This window comes from Xenopus laevis, chromosome 5L (assembly GCF_017654675.1).
Source record: "Xenopus laevis strain J_2021 chromosome 5L, Xenopus_laevis_v10.1, whole genome shotgun sequence".
Lineage (NCBI taxonomy): Eukaryota > Metazoa > Chordata > Amphibia > Anura > Pipidae > Xenopus > Xenopus laevis.
The window spans coordinates 52,733,081-52,754,995 of NC_054379.1; the positions used below are offsets into that span (position 1 = coordinate 52,733,081).

General features: G+C 37.6%; 1 protein-coding gene across 4 annotated transcripts in view; it reads left to right on the forward strand.

Moving 5' to 3' along the window:
• Positions 1–3,120: 3,120 nt before the first annotated feature.
• The window catches only part of LOC108716123 (histone-lysine N-methyltransferase SMYD3), a 325,190-nt gene continuing 306,395 nt past the window's right edge, over positions 3,121–21,915 (forward strand). Inside the window, exons 1-3 of one of the 4 annotated variants that reach the window (XM_041562757.1) lie at positions 3,121–3,228; positions 3,535–3,718; positions 21,838–21,901. In XM_041562757.1, the coding sequence (XP_041418691.1) occupies positions 3,207–3,228; positions 3,535–3,718; positions 21,838–21,901 (270 nt within the window). In that variant the 5' untranslated portion in view covers positions 3,121–3,206. Of the gene's footprint in view, positions 3,267–3,298; positions 3,457–3,534; positions 3,719–21,837; positions 21,902–21,915 lie in introns of those variants that run through there. The other 3 variants (XM_041562758.1, XM_041562759.1, XM_041562760.1) reach the window with 3 other exon arrangements.

The following is a 21,915-nucleotide window of genomic DNA, read 5'->3' on the forward strand; positions in this document are numbered from 1 at the left end:
TGGCTGCAATGGCATGCTGGGAATCAGAATCTAACGGGGTACTATAATTACATTCATGCATGCAAGTTTCCTATAGATAAAAACTGAACTATATAGTCAGAGCTGCTATAAACCAGTAACAACAGTAAAACTGCTCATACCCTATATGGAGATTAAATAAAATATTACGCCAGTATTATTTACTATACTACTGTTACTATCATTATACTATATTTATATAGCAGCTTCAATACACATAAATGTTGAGAAAATATATACCGTATATACTCGAATATAAGCTGAGTTTTTCAGCCCCCAAACTATGCTGAAAAACTCTACCTCGGCTTATACTCGGGTCAAGCACAAAAACGGTCGCCGCCGTCTAAGAATAGTTTCCAAGAATATTCGCTGGGTCCAAGAATGGTCACTGGCATCCAAAAACGAGACGCCAGCACCTCAAATGGGAGCAGAAACCCTAAATTTTTTGATTGAAACTTACCAGAAGCTGCTGCATTTTTTACCCTAGGTTTATACTCGAGTCAATAAGCTTTCCCAGTTTTTGGAAGTAAAATTAGGTACCTCGGCTTATACTCGAGTATATACGGTAATTGATACCAGCCCCTTCTTCGGGGAGCTTGTAATCAAACATTCTTAAAACACATTGTACAGGTATATGACCTGTTATCCAGAATGCTCAGGACCTGGGGTTTTCTGGATTATGGATCTTTCTGTAATTTGGATCTTCATACCGTAAGTATACTAGAAAATCATGTAAACATTCAAGAAAGCCAATAGTCTGATTTTGCTTCCAGTAAGGATTCATTATATTTTAGTTTGAATCAAGTGCAAGGCACTGTTTTATTATTACAGAGAAAAAGGAAATCCTTTTTAAAAAATTTGGATTATTTCAATAAAATGAAATTCATGGGAGATGGCCTTTCTGTCATTTGGAGCTTTCTGGATAACTGCTTTCCTGAAAACGGATCGCATATCTGTACAGTCAAATTTGATTAACCAAAGGGCACGTCTATTTGCTACATAATAAATTGGTTCTATAGAGTGACTGAAACTGACCACACACACATTCAGATAAAGCAGGTACATGATTTATTGATACAAAAACTGAGGGATTCCCCCCCCCCCCACAGTGGCTCAACAGTGGTTCCAACATAGTCAGGCATCTGTGCCATCTTTTTTTTTAAAGATTAATTTTTATTGAATTTTACAACTTAAAGAAGATAGAAGGAAGAGAAGCTAGATAGAAAAGGAAAAGAAGGGGGAAGGAGGGGAAGTATGGCTGTAAATTGATGTTCACTGGTTAGTTGATGTGGCTGGCGACTCGAGCCAAGGTTTCCATATACTTTCAAATTTCTTTGGGCATCCTCGGGCTAAATACGTCAGTTTGTACAGTTCCAATTGCGAATTGATCAGTCCAATCCATATACTCAATGTCGGTGATCTGTGCCATCTTTAAGGCGTAATTCTGTTTTTAATCACTTAAGTTCCTTACAGTGGGCCCCCAGCATTCCATGACAGACTCAGTGTGTGGCCCACCAGCAGTTCATGACAAGTGCAATGTATGGTCCCCCACCATTTCATAGCAGGCAGTGTGTTTGTCCCCCCAAGTATTTGATCAAAGGAGCAGTGTGGCCCTCCAGAATTTCATAACAGCTGAAGTGTGTAGCCTCTGGCATTTCATGACAGCTGAATTGTGTGGCCCCCCAGCATTTTATGAAGGACTCAGTGTGTGGGCCCCAGCTTTATAAAAATGAAAAGCGCAGTGAGTCGGTCTCATCATTTCATGTCAGGAGCAGTGTGTGGCCCCACAACATTTTATGACGAATGCAGTGTGTGGCCCCCCAGATTTTTATGACAGGCACAGTGTGTGGGCTACCCATATGGGCATACTTATCAAAGAGTGAAGTTAGAGATCGCTACAGTCCACTAGAGTGAAATTCCACCACTCTCCATTAATTTCTATGGCATTTTGAAAGGAATATTTATCAAAGGGTGAACTTTCACTCATTGGGGTATATTTATGAAAGAGGGAACTTAGAAATAACCACAGTCCGCTAGAGTAAAATACTGCCTCTCTCCATTCATTTCTATGAGATTTTTAAAGGCGTATTTATCAAAGGGTGAACTTTCACTTTCATCCATTGATAAATACTCTTTTAAAAATCCCATAGAAATAACTGTGATGATCTCTAACTGTACTCTTTGATAAATATACCCCATTGACTGTGGCTATCTCTAACTTCACTTTTTGATAAATATGCCCCATAGTTTCAGTACAGATGCAGCCCCCCCCCCTGCAGCATTTAATGAAAGGTGCATTGTGGCCCTATAGCATTTCATGATAGGAGCAGCATGTGGCCCACTAGCATTTCACGACAGGCTCAGTGTGAGGCCCTCCAGCATTTCACAATAGGCACAGTATGTGACCAAGGGCGTATCTATGTATAAGCACCAACCTCTGCCTTGGACAGCCACTTTTGGGGGGTGGCCCTTGGGTGCATGAAAACATTTAAAACAACTCAAAACATTTAGAAAATAAAAATTGCCCCCCAGCCACTTTGGAATACTTACTTCAGAAATCAATTGGGGGGGGGGTGAGGGGTGCAGGCCTCAGAGCATGGTGGGGTGTCACATTATTTTGGGGGCGTTGTAAGGTCGGGTGCCTAGGGTGCTCCACTCCAGTATTTCACAATTGCAGTGTGTGCGTACCTATATACAATACCTATATACACAATGCATTAGGCTGTGTCCTGGAATCTCTCATGTAAGCAGTGTAGGACTGGGACACCAGGGGGCCCACTCTCAGTACTATTATTCTTCCTCTCATCACTCAACTTCTATTCTCCTAGTCTCTTTTTTTTACATACTATAATCAATTATTCCATCTATTTAGCCCCTTTGTTCTCATAGAAATAAGGAATGACCATGAAATCAGCCAAATGTTAAGCAGCATGAGCCCACTGACACCTTGGCCCACCGGGAGTTTTCCTGGTATCCCTGTGGGCCAGTCCGACACTGCATGTAAATTTGGATTTTTAAATTTTTGTTGAATTGATCAAAATTCTCATCAGTGCATTCTGATTCGTGTGCTATTAGAGTGGCTGTTCAGGAGTGCTGTGAGTGAAAAGCCTTTTAGCGAGCATTAGGACCCTGCAGGCACCAGGAGAAAAGTCACATGGGCGGAAGGGAAGCAACTTCAGAATCCGTGCATGAGGGAGACTGAGACTGCTGGTAACCTATACCACGTGGGACTTTAATGGCATGCAGAGGTGATTATAGAAAGTCTGATATGCTATGAGCTCTGTCTGATTTTGTTTTGGAGGCAGTGCAAGCAGAGAAGCAGGACTCACACCACTGTATTTATATGTTGTGCTCATCTGGAAGTGAACACCACTAGTCTGTATATTCCACTCATATATAAATGACAACAGCCCTGTGGGAACTTATAATTTTCAACAAGTAATTTGCAAATATGTGTGGAGCATTGAAAGAGTTTGGAAGGAGTGGCGCTATATAATTCTCTCTTATCTCATTCAGCAGAACGCATTAATTGCACAGCGAACACAATGGCGGGAATTCTGGAGAAGTTCCAAAGCCTGGGGAAGGGTAATGGAGTGCGAGCACTTAAGGATATGAGCCATGGATTAACGGTGATAAGAGCTGTACCCTATGTATATACGGTGTGCCGGAAAAAGAGTGCGTGCGATTACTGCCTTCACAGGTATCTTTCCCTGAAACGCTTCTCACTTAGTAGCATCACCTGAATCACAGATGCAAATGCCCAATCATAAAAGCCCAGAATCACACTGGCCAATCGGTAAAAGTATCACTGTCACAAACTGTCTCAGTTTATATTGGCATGTGAAACTACCAGCCAATCAGCCTGCTTTGCTAAATGGCCCTGCTATTGTTACGATATTCCTGGGTTTATACAATATCAGCACATGGAATGTGCTGGGGAGTACAATGGTTCTATGCATCAACTGAAGCTAGTTAATGGCTTCCATCATTGTAGTAATATAGTGACTTGTTGAATGTATTAAAGGGGTTGTTCTCCTTTGAATCAACTTTTAGTATGATCTCGAGAGTGATATTCTGATTTGCAATTGGTTTTCATTTGTAGTTTTTAAGTTATTTCGCCTTTTATTCAGCAGGTTGCACTTTCATCAATCTGGTTCCTAGGGTCCAAATTACCCTAGCAACCATACATTGATTTGAATAATAGACTGGAATATGAGAGGTCCTGCACAGAAAGATGACTTATAAAACGTAGCAATAACAATACATTTGTAGCCTTACAGCGTATTTGTTTTTTTTTAGATGGGATTAGTGACCTCATTTTAAAGCTGGAAAGAGTCAGAAGAAGAAAGCAAATCATTTAAAAAAAAAAAAACTACTTTAAGCTGAAACACCCCATTAATTGAGCGAGGAATGAAAGAGAGGGAAGGTGGTACTGTTTGTAGCAAGGGACCCTTAGTAGCTGATACATGGTTCCTTAGTAATGCATATATAGTGGTGGCTGTATCCATGTCCTAGAGGTTTAAAGCAACAGCCTAGATACTAACACAATTATTATTATTGCCATTTAAACTGCCCATTTATTTAGTTTTCTCTTTTGCTCTTGTTGTGTAGTTTTATGTAATTAGGTGCCGCTCTCTACTTTATTGACATAGCAGTTATAAAAGTGTGAAAAATTATTTATGTGCGAATTAAAGCCACGTATATTATATTTACATTTTTACTATGAATATTGCAGTATTGTTTTACAGCTAAGTTATTTTGGGATGATAAGTTGTTTTATATGCTGTTTCAATACACTCAATGTGGTAACCGTATATAAAGTTGCCACCTTTTGCTTGCTGTGGGTGGGAGTGTGACTTTATGCAGTGAGGTGTTGATATAGCCTCCTATCAACAGAGTTTTGTCTGGGTTTCAGGACATTTTCTACCTAGAGAGTCAACCCTAATTGTAAACATGTTTACACATATGCATAAAATAATTTCACAGTTTTATAAATACAGTATTTTGCATTCAGAACTGAGGCATTGATGTGCAGGGACTGTACTTGCAGATTTAGAACAGTTGACAAGGTTCCCTCTAAGGTGTGCGCTCGTCCGTGCAAAGACAAATTTTGAGGCCAGCACACACAAACAAATTGTGGTGCGCACAAACACAAAACTTTGTATTCTGACCTGAACACACAGTTTTTAAAAACTGTGCACAAAAGTTTAAAATGTGTGTACAAAATAATTTTGTTGCGCTCATAGACACAAAGGAACATGAAGGAGAGAACATAGTTGTCAGGTGAGTGGCTGGTATGGATCAAAGCTGGTAAGGGCTAAGGCAGACCTAGTAGTGGCCAGATCAGGGCTTAAAGGAGAGATAAAGCCTAACTAAAGAAGTAGACTAGAAATGTTGTACATTATGTTTTAGGCTTCTGTACCATGCCAACCACAGCCTTTTAGCAGGGAATATCTGTGCTTTCAAAGATGCCCGGTAGAGGAGAAACAGATGCTGAGAGAGGATTAGTGAAAATGAACTTGATTATTTCAGAAATAGTACAGCATTTTAATTGAAAAGTTTCTTATTTCAGTATGCTGAAGCTAATATTACATTTTAATTTATTTTTCGATAGTTCCCCTTTAAGGCATCAGGATAAACACAAATTCCGCTTACGTTTTAGGAGGCCCAAAGATCATACATTGGGAATGCCTTATGTTACAGGGTCTTATTCTGACTTCTGAAAGTCATCTATTCTGCAGTGTTTTTCAGCATCTTATCGCTGGGAAGTGCCGTTAGGTCAACCAATGGTAACATCTATATTGACCACTGTACTGCTTTCAAAAAATTCTGCAATTTCAGTAACAATTCCCACATTTGGTACAGTGGGGTTTTTTAAATCTATGTTGTTATATGAATCTATTATTCTAGTTTCTCTTATAATACTTCTCTAGAGTCAGATACACACTATATAGCTAAAGTTACAAAAGTTTCCACACACCTAATTAGTAGAATTTTCATTAAGAAAAGTACACAGGTGTATAATAAAATACACATGTAGTCCAGAGCAATAATGAAATGTGTCTGAGCAGAAATGAAGGCATGAAATGCTAGGCCAAACAGAAGGGGCCACTGGGCATTGAAGCATGTCGTGTTTACAAATTGGGACATCAACACAAGATCGAAATATTGGCAAAAGGTTTGTTTATTAGGAACTTAACAAGTAAGATTTCTGTGGACAAGCAGCTGAACACAAGGCTCACATCACCATGGGTAATGCCATATGTCAACTGGCGTAATGTACAGGTTGCCACTGTTGGACTAGGGAGCAATTGAAATGGAATTCAATATTCACCAGCTGCCTGTTTGAAAAACAAGTCTGGGTTTTGCTGTTGCCATAATAATGCCACCCGCTTGACTCTGTAATTCCAGTTTTAAAGGAATTGTTCAGTAAAAGAATAAAACTGGCTAAATAGATTATAGAAATAGGTTGTGCAAAATAAAATAAAAAATTCTGATATAGTAAACTAAAAATTTAATCTATAAAGGCTGGAGTTATTGGGTGTGTAACATAATAGCCAGAACACTACTTCCTGCTTTTCAGCTCTCTTGGTTTTCCCTGATTGGTTACCAGGCAGCAACCAATCAGTGACTTGAGCTGGGGTCACGTGGGTCATTACTGTTTGCTTTTGAATCTTACCTGCATGCAAACTCACTGAACCGTTATGTCCCATGTGGCCCCCCTTAAAGTCGCTGACTAACTCAGAGTTAGAGAGCTGTAAAGTAGGAAGTAGTGTTCTGGCTATTGTGTTACACATCCAGTCACTCCAGCCTTTATACATTACATTTTTGCCTAACTAACTATATTAGAACCTTTTTTTATTTTGTACAGACTATTTACCTAGTTTTTATTTTTACACTGAACTGTTCCTTTAAAGTTTGTTAGAAAATAAATAATGACCTGGGTGTGTTCATGGCTTAGGCTGGGAATGTCTATTTCTAGGGCAGCAGCAAAGCTAAAAAATAACATTTAGTATATATTTTTTTATATTCAATATCTGTCCAAGACCCAGCATCCCCATTAAATTCATTTTAATTTATGGAGTACAGTTGCAGTGGACACAACATACATTGGAAATGGGGGGGCACTGCATTGTGGGGAAGAATGGCAATTTGCATCTGGAAAACCCACTGCAGTGTGTTTGTAAGTGTGAAGGGTTCACAATCTCAGGGATTGAGAAGTGTTGCTTATCTAACCTGTTTTCCACTAAAATATTTGGACTAAGGCCATTTTCATATAATTATTAGCTATAGGAATGTCCATAATCTTTTAGATACTACTTTTGATACTTGTTGTGGCATGGTTGTTACCAGGTTTTCTTTAGCTTACTGCAGGTTTCAGTAGTCACCCACAACCATAATATTTGCTTGCAGTTTCAAGGTAAATGATCAGTTATTGATTTCTTTTTTTATCTTCCCATATTTAAAATTAAGTTCTGATTTCTATATGTATCTAATACGTTTGCCCCAATCACATGGCACTTTTATTAATGATATTTGAATGCTGCCATTAAACAGATAAACCTGCAAAAACATACTTTGGTATAACATGCTTTACTTATCCTTCGTATTTGCATGCCTTCCAACATTCATCTTTATAACGGTATGGATTTATCAAAGAAGCTATGCTAGATCATTGCAATTCCACATCAGATGCATTCCATTCTTTTCTCAGAAAAATGAGAATGTTTGGTCTCTTAAACACTGCATTTTGCCTGTGTTCTCCTGCGGTGGATTTTTCATGTGTTCTACCACAGGGGAACACAGAAGCAAATATGGCCTGTTTCTTTTCAATGACTTTGTAATCACACTGCCGCAGGGAAGCAGTGAACACAGGTGGAACGCATAATGTTCCGTTCTACCTGCTATTAGTGTTTCCTTGCTGCAGAGTGAGCAAAAGATTAGGCTGCATTTCTGCACATAAAGAAACATGTATAAGAGGCTTTGCAATGAATACACTTCATATAGAGCGCTGCAGATTTAAGGGCACCATTTTTAGCTTTTTTTGGGGAGGTTTGTCTCCCGATAGTAGCTTGGGGGTGGTACACAAATTTTCCAAATTCATCCCCATACCAAGCATTGTCGTTCACCTGCAAGCTCCACTACTATCTATGGCTTCCTGCATTTCCAGGCAACAATTCACTTACAAGTGGTTGCTACTGAATTTTGCTTGCCACTGAACTCAAATCACAATAGTATTTAACTGCAATAATGCCAAGTACAGTGTCGGACTGAGGCATACTGGCCCCCCCCGACCACCATCATGAAACTACCCTGACACTCGACCCCCTCCTGACACAGCCGCATGAGGTCTGCCGCCCCATCGTGGCCACCGTAAAATGTATCCCCTTTCTCCAGTCCTGGGCGAGATGTGTTCCTGGGCCAGCAGGGCTCCTGCTGGCCAACCCTGTAGAAGTATGAGATAAAGAATTCTGGCCTGGGGTTTCTCCAGTTAGTGTTGCCACCTTTGCTGATGGCTAAACCCAGGCAGATAGCATTTGGGGTGGGGCAGTGATGTAGGAACAGGCACGATGATGTCAGAGGTGGGCACAATGATGTTGGTGGAGTTATGACACCAGGGTGAGGCTATTGCATCACTTAGATGCCATTGTCAATGTTTTAAAGTGTTGATGCCCAGTTCAAAACCACACAGGTGGCAACCCTATATCTATTCTGCTTGATGAGTAAGCCCAACTCTTTAATTAAAGTTATGAGATCTATTATACAGAAATAAATTATCCAGAAAGCTCTGAAATGCAGCAATGCTAATTTAGAAAAAACATCTTTTTTTTGATTGATTTGCTTTTTCTGTAATAATAAGAAATTAACTGCACTTGAAAGTAACTAAGCAATGTTGGGTGAGAATCTTAGTATTTAAATGTTTTTCGTGTATTATTATTCGGGGTCAAAACCGAACAGGTGGCAACCCTATTGCCACCTGTCCGGTTTTGATAGCATGGTTTTTGAAAGGGCTGTCCTGGTCAAAACTGTATTCTCTGAGATTGATATGGCGATTAGCACTGTCCTGTGACATCACAAGCCCACTTCTCCCCACCCCCTGTGACGTCACTACCCGGAGTAAGGAACCGGGAAATGTGTCAACCCTATCTCCAGTAGAAAAGATATTTAGGTCAACCTAAAATAAACTGGTTGATTTGTGAACTTGTTCCCTGCAACCATTTTGGATGTGGTGGTGGATTTGCGGGCCCGGGTTATGATGCCCTATAGACCCACATGTAAGCTGCGCTTAAATAATAATTGCTTTTTAAAGACTAAAGTTGGTTTTAAAATAATTTCTAACTCATGCACCATATATTATATGGCATGTGGCATGTGCTTCCCCAGCAGTTAATGTGTATTATGTTTAATATTCATGTTTAATTGCTTATATTCTTATGTGCATACATATTGTTACGCTGCCACATAGTGAGCAATGTAATATTTTAATCTGTTTCATTAACTTATTTTCAAGACCCTCCTATTCCCTTTCCTTATGTGTGAGGTCAGTTCCTCTCATCATCCTTTGGTGTTCCTACATTCCATGAGTGAGGAGCTGCTCCAGGGGTTATGGAGGGAAATATTCCTTTTGACCTCTAACATTTGTCTATCCACCCCAAATGAAGAACGTTTGTGGATTCCAAGTGTCTGGTGAGTTAAGATATCTGGCAAAGATTGTTTTAATTTCCCTATGATGTGCTGGAGGGTATGAAACACTTACCATGGGGTATGTATGTAAATCTTTTTAAAATGGAATTTTGAATAAAATCTATTAATTTTTTTTTGCGTTACGGGGTCATTTTCCTTTTGTTGATTGTGGGGTTTGCCCTAGATATTGGGGACTGTATTCCTTTAACTCTGGCCCTTAGTTTGACTGGCCATATACACTCCCCAAGGAAGATCTAATAGGTTTTAATGTCCACAACATGCCCATAATCACATGGATTCATTTATGCGAGATTTGCAAAAGGATGCAAGTATTACACCTATATTGGAATGCTTAACACCATTCCCTTAAATAAAATATGAGATGTGCAAGGTGCTTCAAAGCTTCACAGCCCAACATCAGGTGTATTCATTGCAGCATTCCTATTATGGGCAGAACCACATGAGAGAATTTGTTGTATGTCCTTGCATCAACAGATTTCATCCCATAAACTGAATCTAGTTTCCTATGCATGTAGTTTCTTATCTATCAAAAAAAGAAACAACCTGATCTTATCTTATTTGAACAATTTGATATTTTTTATTTTCCTTTTTTGTTTTTGTACAATTTAGTAAACAAAGCCAAAATTAAAAGCAGAAAGTGGCTGTAGGGATGAAAAAACAAAATAATACTTATAAATTTAAGCAATTCCAAACATGTACACTAGGTGTCACTTTTACATAAGTTTATGCAAGGAACATTTGTTTTTTTCAATCCACCTACTACGGTAGAGGGTTACGCATTTTTCTTCTATGCAAAGACCTTGCAAGTCAATACCACTCTTTAAGGTATGAATGTATGATTCAGTTTCAGAGCAGAGAGAGAAAATTCTTAACCAGATTATGAGTTTAAGTGATGTTCCTATCATTCAGACTGGCTTTAGACATTCAGAGAAACCAGCTTTTCCAAGGCTAGGAAGCCTACAGGGAGTAAATATATATGTAGCTGTCGGAGCATACACTGAATTGGAAATTGCTACTCTGTGGGACACTATTGTCACTTGGGAACTCAAAATAAGCGTTCCCAAGAGATACTAGCTAAATGAGAATATAGTAATATGTCTACCATTCTGCCAGAGGCCATGGCAGACTTGCACTGAATTCTGTGGATTGCACTATAGTCCTAGGTTAAAAGGGTGCGTCAGGATAGGGAATTCTGGGGAATGTAGTCTGTCCTCCATCTAGATCAGGGGTCCCCAACCTTTTTTACCCAAGAGTCACTTTCAAATATATATGTAGCTGGGGAGCAACACAAGTATGAAAAAAGTTCCAGTGGCTGCCAAATAAGGGCAGTGATTGGCTATTTGGTAGCCTGTGCAGAATGGCATCCTACATGAGGATCTATTTGGCAGTACACCTGGTGTTTATGTAACCAAAACTTACCTCCAAGCCTAGAATTCAAAAATAAGCACCTGCTTTGGGGCCACTGGAAGCAACATCTGTGGGGTTGGTGAGCAACATATTGCTTGTGAGCCTCTGGTTAGGGATCGCTGATGTAAATGAACCTTTCTCTAGAGACAGAGTTGTGAGAGCATTAATATATTCGGTGAAATAAATAGTTTCTGTTTTCTCACTGTCACCTTTTATGGCTGATATTAACAAGCCCACAGGTTAGAAAAGCTATCAAAAAATGAATATTGTAAATGGATTTGTAAGCCCAAAAACATTTTGCTCATTAAAAGAAATACATTTCTAAGCCCCTCTCCAACATACATTAATTAAAAACATGTATTGGTTTTAAATGTGTTTGTAAATATAATTCCAATTAAAGACAGTATTTGTTCATCCAAATGTTTTTGTTTTTTGAGTTCATGATATTAGAGCACCCTCTGCTTTTCTGTCTGGTCGGGGACTGAACCAAAACTGAAATTATTGCTACAGGAACCATCCCTGGCCAGTTTTAATTGTGTGTAACAGGATTGATAGAATTGAGCAGAACATGTGTAATTAATTTGTGCTACTAAAAAACTTTCATTAGGTAAAATGATACATGTTTTCAAACATATTTAAAGTTGTCAGGCATAATACAGAATTTTTTTTTTTTCTCTCACCAGCTATTGTCCCTTCAGCCTGTGCCTCTAGATTGGGGCTGTACTGGATCCAACTTTTTGGGATTCTGCTTATCTTTCATGACATTCAACTGACTCCAAACAGAATCTGAAAATTAGGGGAAATGTGGCGATTTCTTTAATCATGTCCCTAAAGTCACATGGGTTGAAGGGTTTGTAAATGAACTTGGATTTGGCTGAATCCTGTTTAAAAAGACTCGTATTGGTCTGAATCCCAAACCAAATTTAAGCTTCAGTGCATCCCTATTCTAGATGCTGGACTGACTACCAGAATTCATCTTCATTAAAGGAGAACTAAAGCTTAACTAAAGAAGTAGCTAGAAATGTTGTACATTGTTTTGTGCTTCAGTGCCAGCCCAAGGCAACAACAGCCATTTAGCAGTAAAGATCTGTGTCTCTGAAGATGCCCCAGTAGCTTCCTTTTTAGCTTCTTTTCTACTGATTTACTGCACATTCTCTATGCTGCTGTCACTTACTGAGCTTAGGGACCCACTCATAATAAACAGTACACATAGAATATACAGCTAATTACTACATGGCAGCTCAGAAACCAGTGCAACTAGCACCAGAATTTAATAATAAGCCCTGAAGCATCAGCTTATATTACAGGCCAACCTCATTTTCTGCTTGATAATATGTGACGACCCCTAAGCTTAGCTTCTCAATAGCTGCTCAGACCCCCTGTGACAAGTTTGAAGTCCTGGATCATTGCTGCTATTGAGAAGATGAATCTTTAGGCTGGTGCAATAAGTTCAGTGTATAAAATGAAATTTTTAGCCATATTCATTTTTAGGGTTTAGTTCTCCTTTAAACACTTACTCCCTCTGGCTCAGCAGCCTGACTGAAACCAGCAAGAAAAGTGTAGTTGTTTCTGAAGTTTATCATAAGAACCAGCTTTATAGAAACCAAAATACCCCCAATACTGCAACATTTAGGCAGTTTTTTTTATTAGTAGTTATATGATGATGCTAAATAATCCATTAGTGCATTATATTGACATCAGAGTCAATTGTCAGCACTGTAATAAATTAGTAAATATATTATATTCTGATATTGCGGCATGGATGACCCTTATTTTGCTGACTATTTATAGAAGAGAAAGATGTGTGTTTAATATGATGGCTCTTAGCTGTAAAATTCCTTGGTACAGTGACAGAAACACTATGATCATTAGGGGGCATATTTATCAAGGGTTGAATTTCAAATTTAAAAAACTTCGAATTCAAAAAGACCAATTGAAATGTTTTATTCGGCCGTATTCAAAACGTTAGAATCAAAGTAATAGCGCATTCGATCGGATTTGATTCAAAGTTTTCCCCCAAAAAAGCCTACAATTTTTCAAAGTCCACCAATTGACTCCAAATAGATTCTAGGAGGTCTCCCATAGGCTAAAACAGCAATTTGGCAGGTTTTAGATGGCAAATGGTTGGAGTCGAATTTTTAAAGAGACAGTACATGATAAATTTCGATATTCAAATTGTTTTCAAATTTGAGTCGAATTTGGACTATTCCCTAGTCAAAGTACACAAAAATAGCTTGAAATTCGAATTTTTTTTCATTAGAAAATTCACCTCAACCTAGGTGTTCTGAGAAGAACAGGTATGGGGCAACTGTAATACATGTGTGTGCTTGGCTATATGTATTGTACCGTCTCTATAAAATTATGCAGAATGTGTTGTTTGTCTAGAGACAATGCTCCCACTCAAGATGCATACTAAAATCTGAACATTAGTTTACAACACAAAAGGTTTTTCATGATAACAGAGAAAAGCAAATGAAAAAAAATGATTGTCATATTTTTCAAATTAATTTGCAGTGCCTTTAGACTGTAGTGTCATTCCCCTGACTCCTAAACCATTAGTCTTGTCTCCTCCGAGGCAGCCCTTTCTCTTTACGTATACCTTATCCAGATCAGTTTGTGCCTCTTCTTTGTCTTCCAATAGAGATGCATTATTAATGCTGCTAGTGAACTTGAAACATGCTAGAAACCCTTTGTGTCTTTGGAGTCTTGTGTATTTTTCCTTCATAAAAAGTAGGGATGTTCTCAGTTATACAAAAATTTCCAAATTTCCATGGTCTAAATTTCCCAATTATTCATATAAAAGCTGGTATTTAAAGAAGTCGACTTTTTTTTTAGATCTTTAACTATAACTATACCTTTAACCCCCTGCTTCCCAAACTGTGAGTCTGCCTTCCCCAGTGGGGCAGAACCTGAAATGTAATCAGGGTGCAATTTGGGGTTAATTATTTTCAATTCTGGATACAATTTTAACCATAGCATAGCAATGTAATTCATGTATCTCTAACACTATGATGGTCATATGGTCCCAAGCAAATGAAGAACCAGATCATAAAAAAGTGGCTTGAGTGTAAAAATATTTCAAGAACCTCTAACCATACCCCAGCACTGACCGTTTCTTATTCAGGTTATGTAACAACAAGGGAAATTTTCTACTAGTCCTTTAGCTTAAAGTAACCAATTATTAGATTTTTAGTACACCAGTAAAATCTAGGCTACAAAACTACTCACTAGAAACACCTCTTTTGCCAGGGCAGTATTAATGCAGACATATATTGACTAGTCCCCCAAATCTTTAATACAAAATAGTCATAAAGTTTTGTCTCTGTATGCGTCTACAGCGGGGGACCCCAACCTTTTTTTTATACACATTCAGATGTAAAAAGAATTGGGGAGCAATGCAAGCATGACAATTGTCCCTGGGTGGTGCAAAATAAGAGCTTTGATAGACTCTATGTGGACTGGCAGCCTACAGGAGGCATTTCATCTAGTTTTTATGCAACCAAAACTTGTCTCTACATCAGGAATTCAAAAATAAACACCTGCTTTGAGGCCAACTACTGGAGAGACCCCCCTACTTTCTATGTCATATCGGTGCAAACCAAGGAGCCCAAATGTTTGCAGATATACTAGTTCTGGCTTGTTGACTGGCTTGACTTCTTCCGAAATCTCCATGCTATGGCATCTTTGGTCCATCAGGCATCTCACTTACATCTAACACTACCTGAAAATTCACTTTCAAAAGTGCCTGACCCCTAAAATAACTGGTATTGCATGGATAGCATAGAGCTGAATCTGGTACACAACACAGTGTTGAAGGAAAAAGTGAACTAGCATGCCTGCTCCTGCCTTATATCATACCTTTTCAAATATTTCAATGAAAATGTCATGTGAGAATTCCCTATGACTTGAGTAAAAAGTTATTTGTGACATTTGAAAAATTTAGGAGTTCATGCAAATGTGCAGATATTTTTGTGGAACACGACCATGATAAATGCAATCCATGGTATTTTAGTTCTCATCTATTTAAATGAACTTGTTATTGTTCATATACAGTGATATGGCAATTATTTTAGGAAACCCTAAAATGAATATGGCTAAAAATGATATATTTTACATACTGAACTTATTGAACCAGCCTAAAGTTTAAGCTTAAGATACACCTATGACTAAGCGCCGGAGGGTGCGAAACGCGTAAGGTGGGGTATGTGGGGTTGTATGTACTAGCTACTGTTTTAATGTGAATTACAATAAATTAATATTTTTTATTTGAAGAGGCCTGGGACTTATATCGTTTTGATATAAAAAATTTTTAAAGTTTAAGCTTGTCAATCGCAGCAATGATCCAGGACTTCAAACTTGTCACAGGGGGTCACCATCTTGGAAAGTGTCTGCGACACTCACATGCAGCTGTTGAGAAGCTAAGCTTAGGGGTTGTAGCAAATTATGAAGCAGAAAATGAAGTTGGCATGAAATATAAGCTGATGCTACAAGACTGATAATTATGATGCAAGTTACACTGGTTTCTTTGCTGCCATGTAGTAATTATCTGTACGATTTACTAATCAGACTTATATTGTGACATTTATTTTCTATGTGTATTGTATATTGTGAGTAGGTTCCTAAGATCAGTAAGTGACAGCAGCACAGAGCATGTGCAGCGATCAGCAGAAAAGAAGATGGGGAGCTACTGGGGCTTCTTTGGAGACAAATATCTTCCCTGCTAAAAGGCTGTGGTTTCCATGGGCTGGCACAGAAGCCCAAAATATAATGTACAGCATTAGCCTACTTCTTTAGTTAAGATTTAGTTCTCCTTTTAATCAAGCTCACCAATCTATCAAGTAACTATTGCATAGAGCTTACTAACACCATAGTCCTATTTAGTTTTTATAATTGAAGAGAATAATATGCAATGCATTTGCACACTAGGGCATATGTGTATAGTTTTCCCCCCCTGTTATTATGTTACCCATTAACATTAAAACTGGCAAGCTGCCCCTTTATCGAACAACCTCATGGAAAGCAACTGCCATTAAAACCCCTTATCCAAGTTGTGTTTATATGAAAGCAGTATCTGGAGTTCAGTGAATTGGCACTGGATTTCATTTTAAATAAGACTGCATTTGTCTTTAAATATGCAGAAATATAATGCACTAATGTATTTAATCTATGATAAAAGAGAGAATGGGAAATAATTTACGGATGCAAAAATGGGAAAGTTGATTATTTTGTCCTCAGGCTTGTGGTCAAATCAATATTTTTAAATTATACTTCACTTTCAAAGAGCATTTTAATTTACTATGAATCTTCAGCATTTCAAGTTCTTAATAGAAATAGACTAGCAGCACAGCAAAGGGCTTTCCTGAATTGCCTTTACATGGACTGATTATCTCAACATGTTTTGCATAGCTTGCTTTTATTTCTTGTAAATTAGCTATGCTTGGATGATTGCATACGATTCCCATTATAGAGACAAAACTAGTTTCTGTAAGGAGTGGGATCAGCTGACATTATTAATACAATTGTAGTCACAGTACATAGTGAGAAGAATAAAAAATATAATTTAGCAGTGTCAGATTGAAGGTAAACGTGCCATCACAATGATCATAATAAAATAAACTTCAGTAAGAAGCATTAAGTTAAGCAGTTTATTCACTTTTATTCATTTTATACTGCTGTAGATATAGACTGACTATATGAAAACCCCAAAATGTGTACAGGTATGTATGGGATTCATTATCTAGAAACCCATTATCCAGAAAGCTACAAATTATTGAAAGGCCATATGCCATAGACCCATTTTTATCCAAATAATCCAAATTTTTTAAAAATGATTACCTTTTTCTCTGTAATATTAACACAGTATCTTGTACTTGATCCAACCTAAGATATAATGGATCCTTATTGGAAGCAAAAACAGCCTATTGGGTTTATTTCATGTTTACAAGATTTTCTATTAGGCTTAAAGTATGAAGATCCCAAGCATTCTGAATAACAGGTCCCATACCTGTACATTTGTTTTCATGTCTTGACCATAGGGAGCTTCTTTATTCTGGGGTAATAATACAGAGGAAGTCATGCCATAACTTAATTTGCTACCACAGCTGTGTATATATTGTGTAGCTCCATGTACATATTGGATATTATCATATACAAATGCCTTCTAAGCCTTGTAATCCAATTTTAAATCTTAAAAAGGGGAGCAGGACCTGGAGCCACTATTTCCAGTGTCAGAATTGATAGATATATAAATATATAAATATATATATATATATATATATATATATATATATATATATATATATATATATATATATATATATATATATATATATATATATATACACACACACACACATATATATGGTCTTTAAAAAAAGGCGTCCGTTATGAGTTTGTAATAAATGTTTTTTATATGTGTGTGTGTGTGTGTGTGTGTATATATATATATATATATATATATATATATATATATATATATATATATATATATATATACACACATTTATTCATTCTGCTGGCTTGTATGTTGAGCAACTAGAACCTATTATAGATCTCTTACTTGGGTTAGAGGTTTCTTTGAAGCATGCAATGATAAAGATAAATGCATATACAAATGCTTCTTTTAAGATGAAAGTTTCGTCTTTATATTACAAATGCATAAAGACTGATCCAGGGGCTGCCATTTTAACTTCTGCAAAGCACAAAACTATTTTCCACAAATGTTCCCTTAGGGTAATAAATCCAACTTGTTTCAATATTCAAGTCAGCAAAATCACACTTGAAAGAAAATATTGCAGATAATCAAATTATTTTCAGAATTTGCATTGCCTTCACAGATTCTAATACTGAATGGTAAATTAACTGTATATCCAGTGGGCTTACTGCATACTGATATGGTAGTGGAGTTGGGTAACCATGCATGTAGGGAAGAATACCCACTATACATTCTTTATTTATTTACTCAACACTGCAGCACTGAAATAAATGATTGCCCTGTGGTACAGGTATGGGACTTGTTATCCAGAATGCTTGGGACCTGGTGTTTTCCAGATAATTTATCTTTCTGTACTTTGGATCCTCATACCTTGTCTACTAGAAAATCACATAAACATTAAATAAACCCAATAGGCTTGTTGTGTTTCCAATAAGGATTAATTATATCTTGGTTTGGATCAAGTACAAGGTAGAGACAGCCTTTTCATAATATGGAGCTTTCTGGATAGCGGGTTCCCTGATAACGGATCCCATTTCTGTACTCTATGGGTTTAAATATATTGTTAGGATGCTATAAAATAATATTCTTCCTCGTGTACTATATAAATGGGCTTGTGTACGTGTCTTCTTATAGACAAGGAGAACGTAAATGGTTATGCTGTGCTATTTTGTGGCATACCCCATGTGATTTAAGTCACTGAATATGTTTGTAGACTGCAGAATGTTCTCAATACAAGAATGATGGCAACTGTGGGGCATATTTATTAATTGTTGATCATGTGATTCAATATAATTAGGTGGAGAAAATGTGAGTGAGTTCTTTACCCCTATTGTCCTTTGTCCCTTTACCCTTATTGTCACAATCTGTTTTTTTTTTTATTTGCATTTCTATGGAGCTGTTAAATTAGGATTTGGGTGCAAATTACTGACAATGTGGGACAGACCTTTTACTGTGGGTTACCAGATTAGGGACTCTTAAAAAAGGTGACGACCCACACCTGATGATTAAGAGCCACATACATATTTTACTGGTAAAACTGGAGAGCTAAGCACCTCCATTTAATCATCAATCTAAACATGTAAAAAAGTATGCAGAACTCCCATTAGAAACCTAATTGTCACTCGCAATAAAAAGTTACATATAGTGAGCCCAAAGTGAGTTGCATATAGTGAATTGAGAATCAGTAGTAAATATTGCTACTTAGTACATTGGGATTCTCTGGGTCCATTTGATTTGTTATTAAAAACCTGTGCATCCTCCCTAATGCAGTTTAGTATGTAAATACATTTGTTAACTTTGCTATGTTACATTACTTAATGATAATATATTCCAATAAAGCAGGGGATCCAAACTTTGAATGGGACCCAGTTAAATCTGTGATTCCTTCTTAGGACCCAGGATTTGTTCTAGTGACTGGCAAATCTGACCCGTTTAGGGTAGCTCTCCCATCAAGCAAGACTGGTCTGTAAAGATAAAGCCTGGCCTAATAAAGATTTAGGTTTAGTGATTTACCTGATCCAACATGTGGGGATCTAGGTCACGGTACAGAGATCCTAAGGGTATATCTATCAAAATAGTATGCTATTTCCACAGGTCACAAGGTGCTGGCTCCGGATTTGCTGTGATACCAGACATGTTACCAGACATGTACAGTATGTGAATACTTCATGGATTGTATGATATCCCTGGCTGTGCTTTAAAAGAAAAATGCCTGTTACTTGTTTTGTTCAAGAACCTCCTGGGATCCAATTCTTTTATTTAGTCACACAGCATAAGTGAAGTGTAGTTGCACAACACCTACCCTTACCCTTTAATGTAGCAAAGGCCTATCTATGAAGAGAGGCTCAAAAGGAACCGATGCTCTGCCTGTTTCCTAGCTGGACAAGGTCTAGCCTAGCCTAGATGGTGTTACAGATGCAATAAATTTAGTGTAGCATTTGGCCACACTTATTCCTTCTCAAAGTTTTTTCATTTAATTCTTCTTCAGAATCCATTGTCTTCCTTTGGAGCTCACACTGTGAAATAAGAAGATTTACTTTTGCACAGCATGTTGCCTTTCATAAGCACTTTTAAATCATAAGAGCTAGTGTTTTGGTCAAACGTGTTTATGTAGAATTAAATATAATTGACTATTTCTGATGTGACATAACTAACTTTCAGAAGAGTTTTGTTTCTCCCCCCACCACATCTACAAAACTTGGTTTTGTCATACAAAAACCTGTGATGAACTGCTCACTCCATATTTTGTAGTCATGTTTACCAGCACAAATAAGCACAACTCTGCAAATATATTTTCTTTATTAAAGGAGAAGGAAAGTTATAATCACTAGGGGGTGCCAAATGTTAGGCTCCTAATTTAGACCGGGGGTATCTCTGGAGGAGCACCACAGATCGATCTGTGCATGCATAGTATAGTGGGAAGTTTAACTTTAAGAATATATATAATACACATATCATACACAAAAGGCATGAATATCCTGTAAACTATATCCTTCTAAACGGTGCTTAGAGATGTCATCGGTTATAAAATGAGTTTAGTGATGTCATTTCTGTCACATGACTTTTGTGTATTATAAAATAAAGTACCCCCTATTGCAAAATATGAGGCTATTATAAGTCACCTCATCTTATGCTTTGTTCAGGTATAACGCCAAATACCATTACTAATATAGTTCCAAGTCTGTGACTGACTGCCCGGTTTTCCAAATAAGGCAAACCTGGCAGGATCCCCCTAGACTGACATGGCGATCTCCATGTCATAGTCCTGACACAAACCTTGCCCCGCCCATAATGTCACCAACCAACCCCACTGTTACTGACTTGCCCCTGTGATGTCCCGGCTCAGTATAAGGTGGCAACCCTAGGAAAACATGATGATCTGCCTTTGACTCCATTCCCCCACTCCTTTTATGCTGTCCATACATAGGAAGATCCACTCATTTGGAGATCTCTCCAAAATATATTCACCTCACCCCCTTAAGGCCCAACGATCAGATCACAAAGAGAAAAATATGGGCAGACAGATCAAGGACCTCATCAATTAACCGATGTGGTCCTCTATCCGACAGGATTTTTAAAACTGCCCAGTCGACGTCTGGCCGACATGCACTGCCCAATGAGCTGCCGACTTAAAAGGGCGGTTCACCTTTAATGTAACATGTAGTATGTTATAGAATGGCCATTTCTAAGCAACTTTTCAATTGGTCTTCATTATCTATTTTTTTATAGTTATGTAGTTATTTGCCTTTTTCTTCTGACTCTTTGCAGCTTTCAAATGGGCGTCGCTGACCCCCTTCTAAAGAACAAATGCTCTGTAAGGCTACAAATGTATTGTTATTTCTACTTTTTATTACTCTTCTTTCTATTCAGCCCTCTCCTATTCATATTCTAGTCTCTTATTCACATCAGTGCATGGTTGCTAGGGTAATTTGGTCCCTAGCTACCAGAATGCTTAAAACACAAATTGAAGAGCTGCTGAATAAAAAGCTAAATAATCAAAAACCTTAAATAATAAAAAATGAAAACCAATTACAAATTGTCTCAGAATACCCCTCTCTACATCATACTTACAGTTATCTCAAAGGTGAACAACTCCTTTAATCTGTTGGCACTTTATATCTACCTGTGTATGGGGCCTTTAGTCTAGCAGTCATGTGATGTGATAGACTTTTTATATTAAAGTGTGTTTAAGGTACTTACTTTTTTCAGTAACTATATCGGCCAGGGAATTGCACATCTTCTTAGAACATTGTATCTATATAGGTATTATTTCTGTAGAATCAGACATGTTAGGGCTCATTACTAAGTCTTGACAAAATTGCCCCAGTGCAGTAACTCATAGAAGCTAATCTAGATTTAGGATTAATCAGGCAGCAATAGGTAAAATAAAAGCAAATCTGATTTCTTTATCGTTTGTTAGTAAATGCACTCTATTAGATATATGATTAATTATAATATTAATTCTATGATATATTTATCTATATTTTCTTAAGGAAAGAAAAACTTCTGAGATGTTCGCAATGCAAGGTCGCCAGGTACTGCAACGCTCACTGCCAGGTAGTAAAAATCTT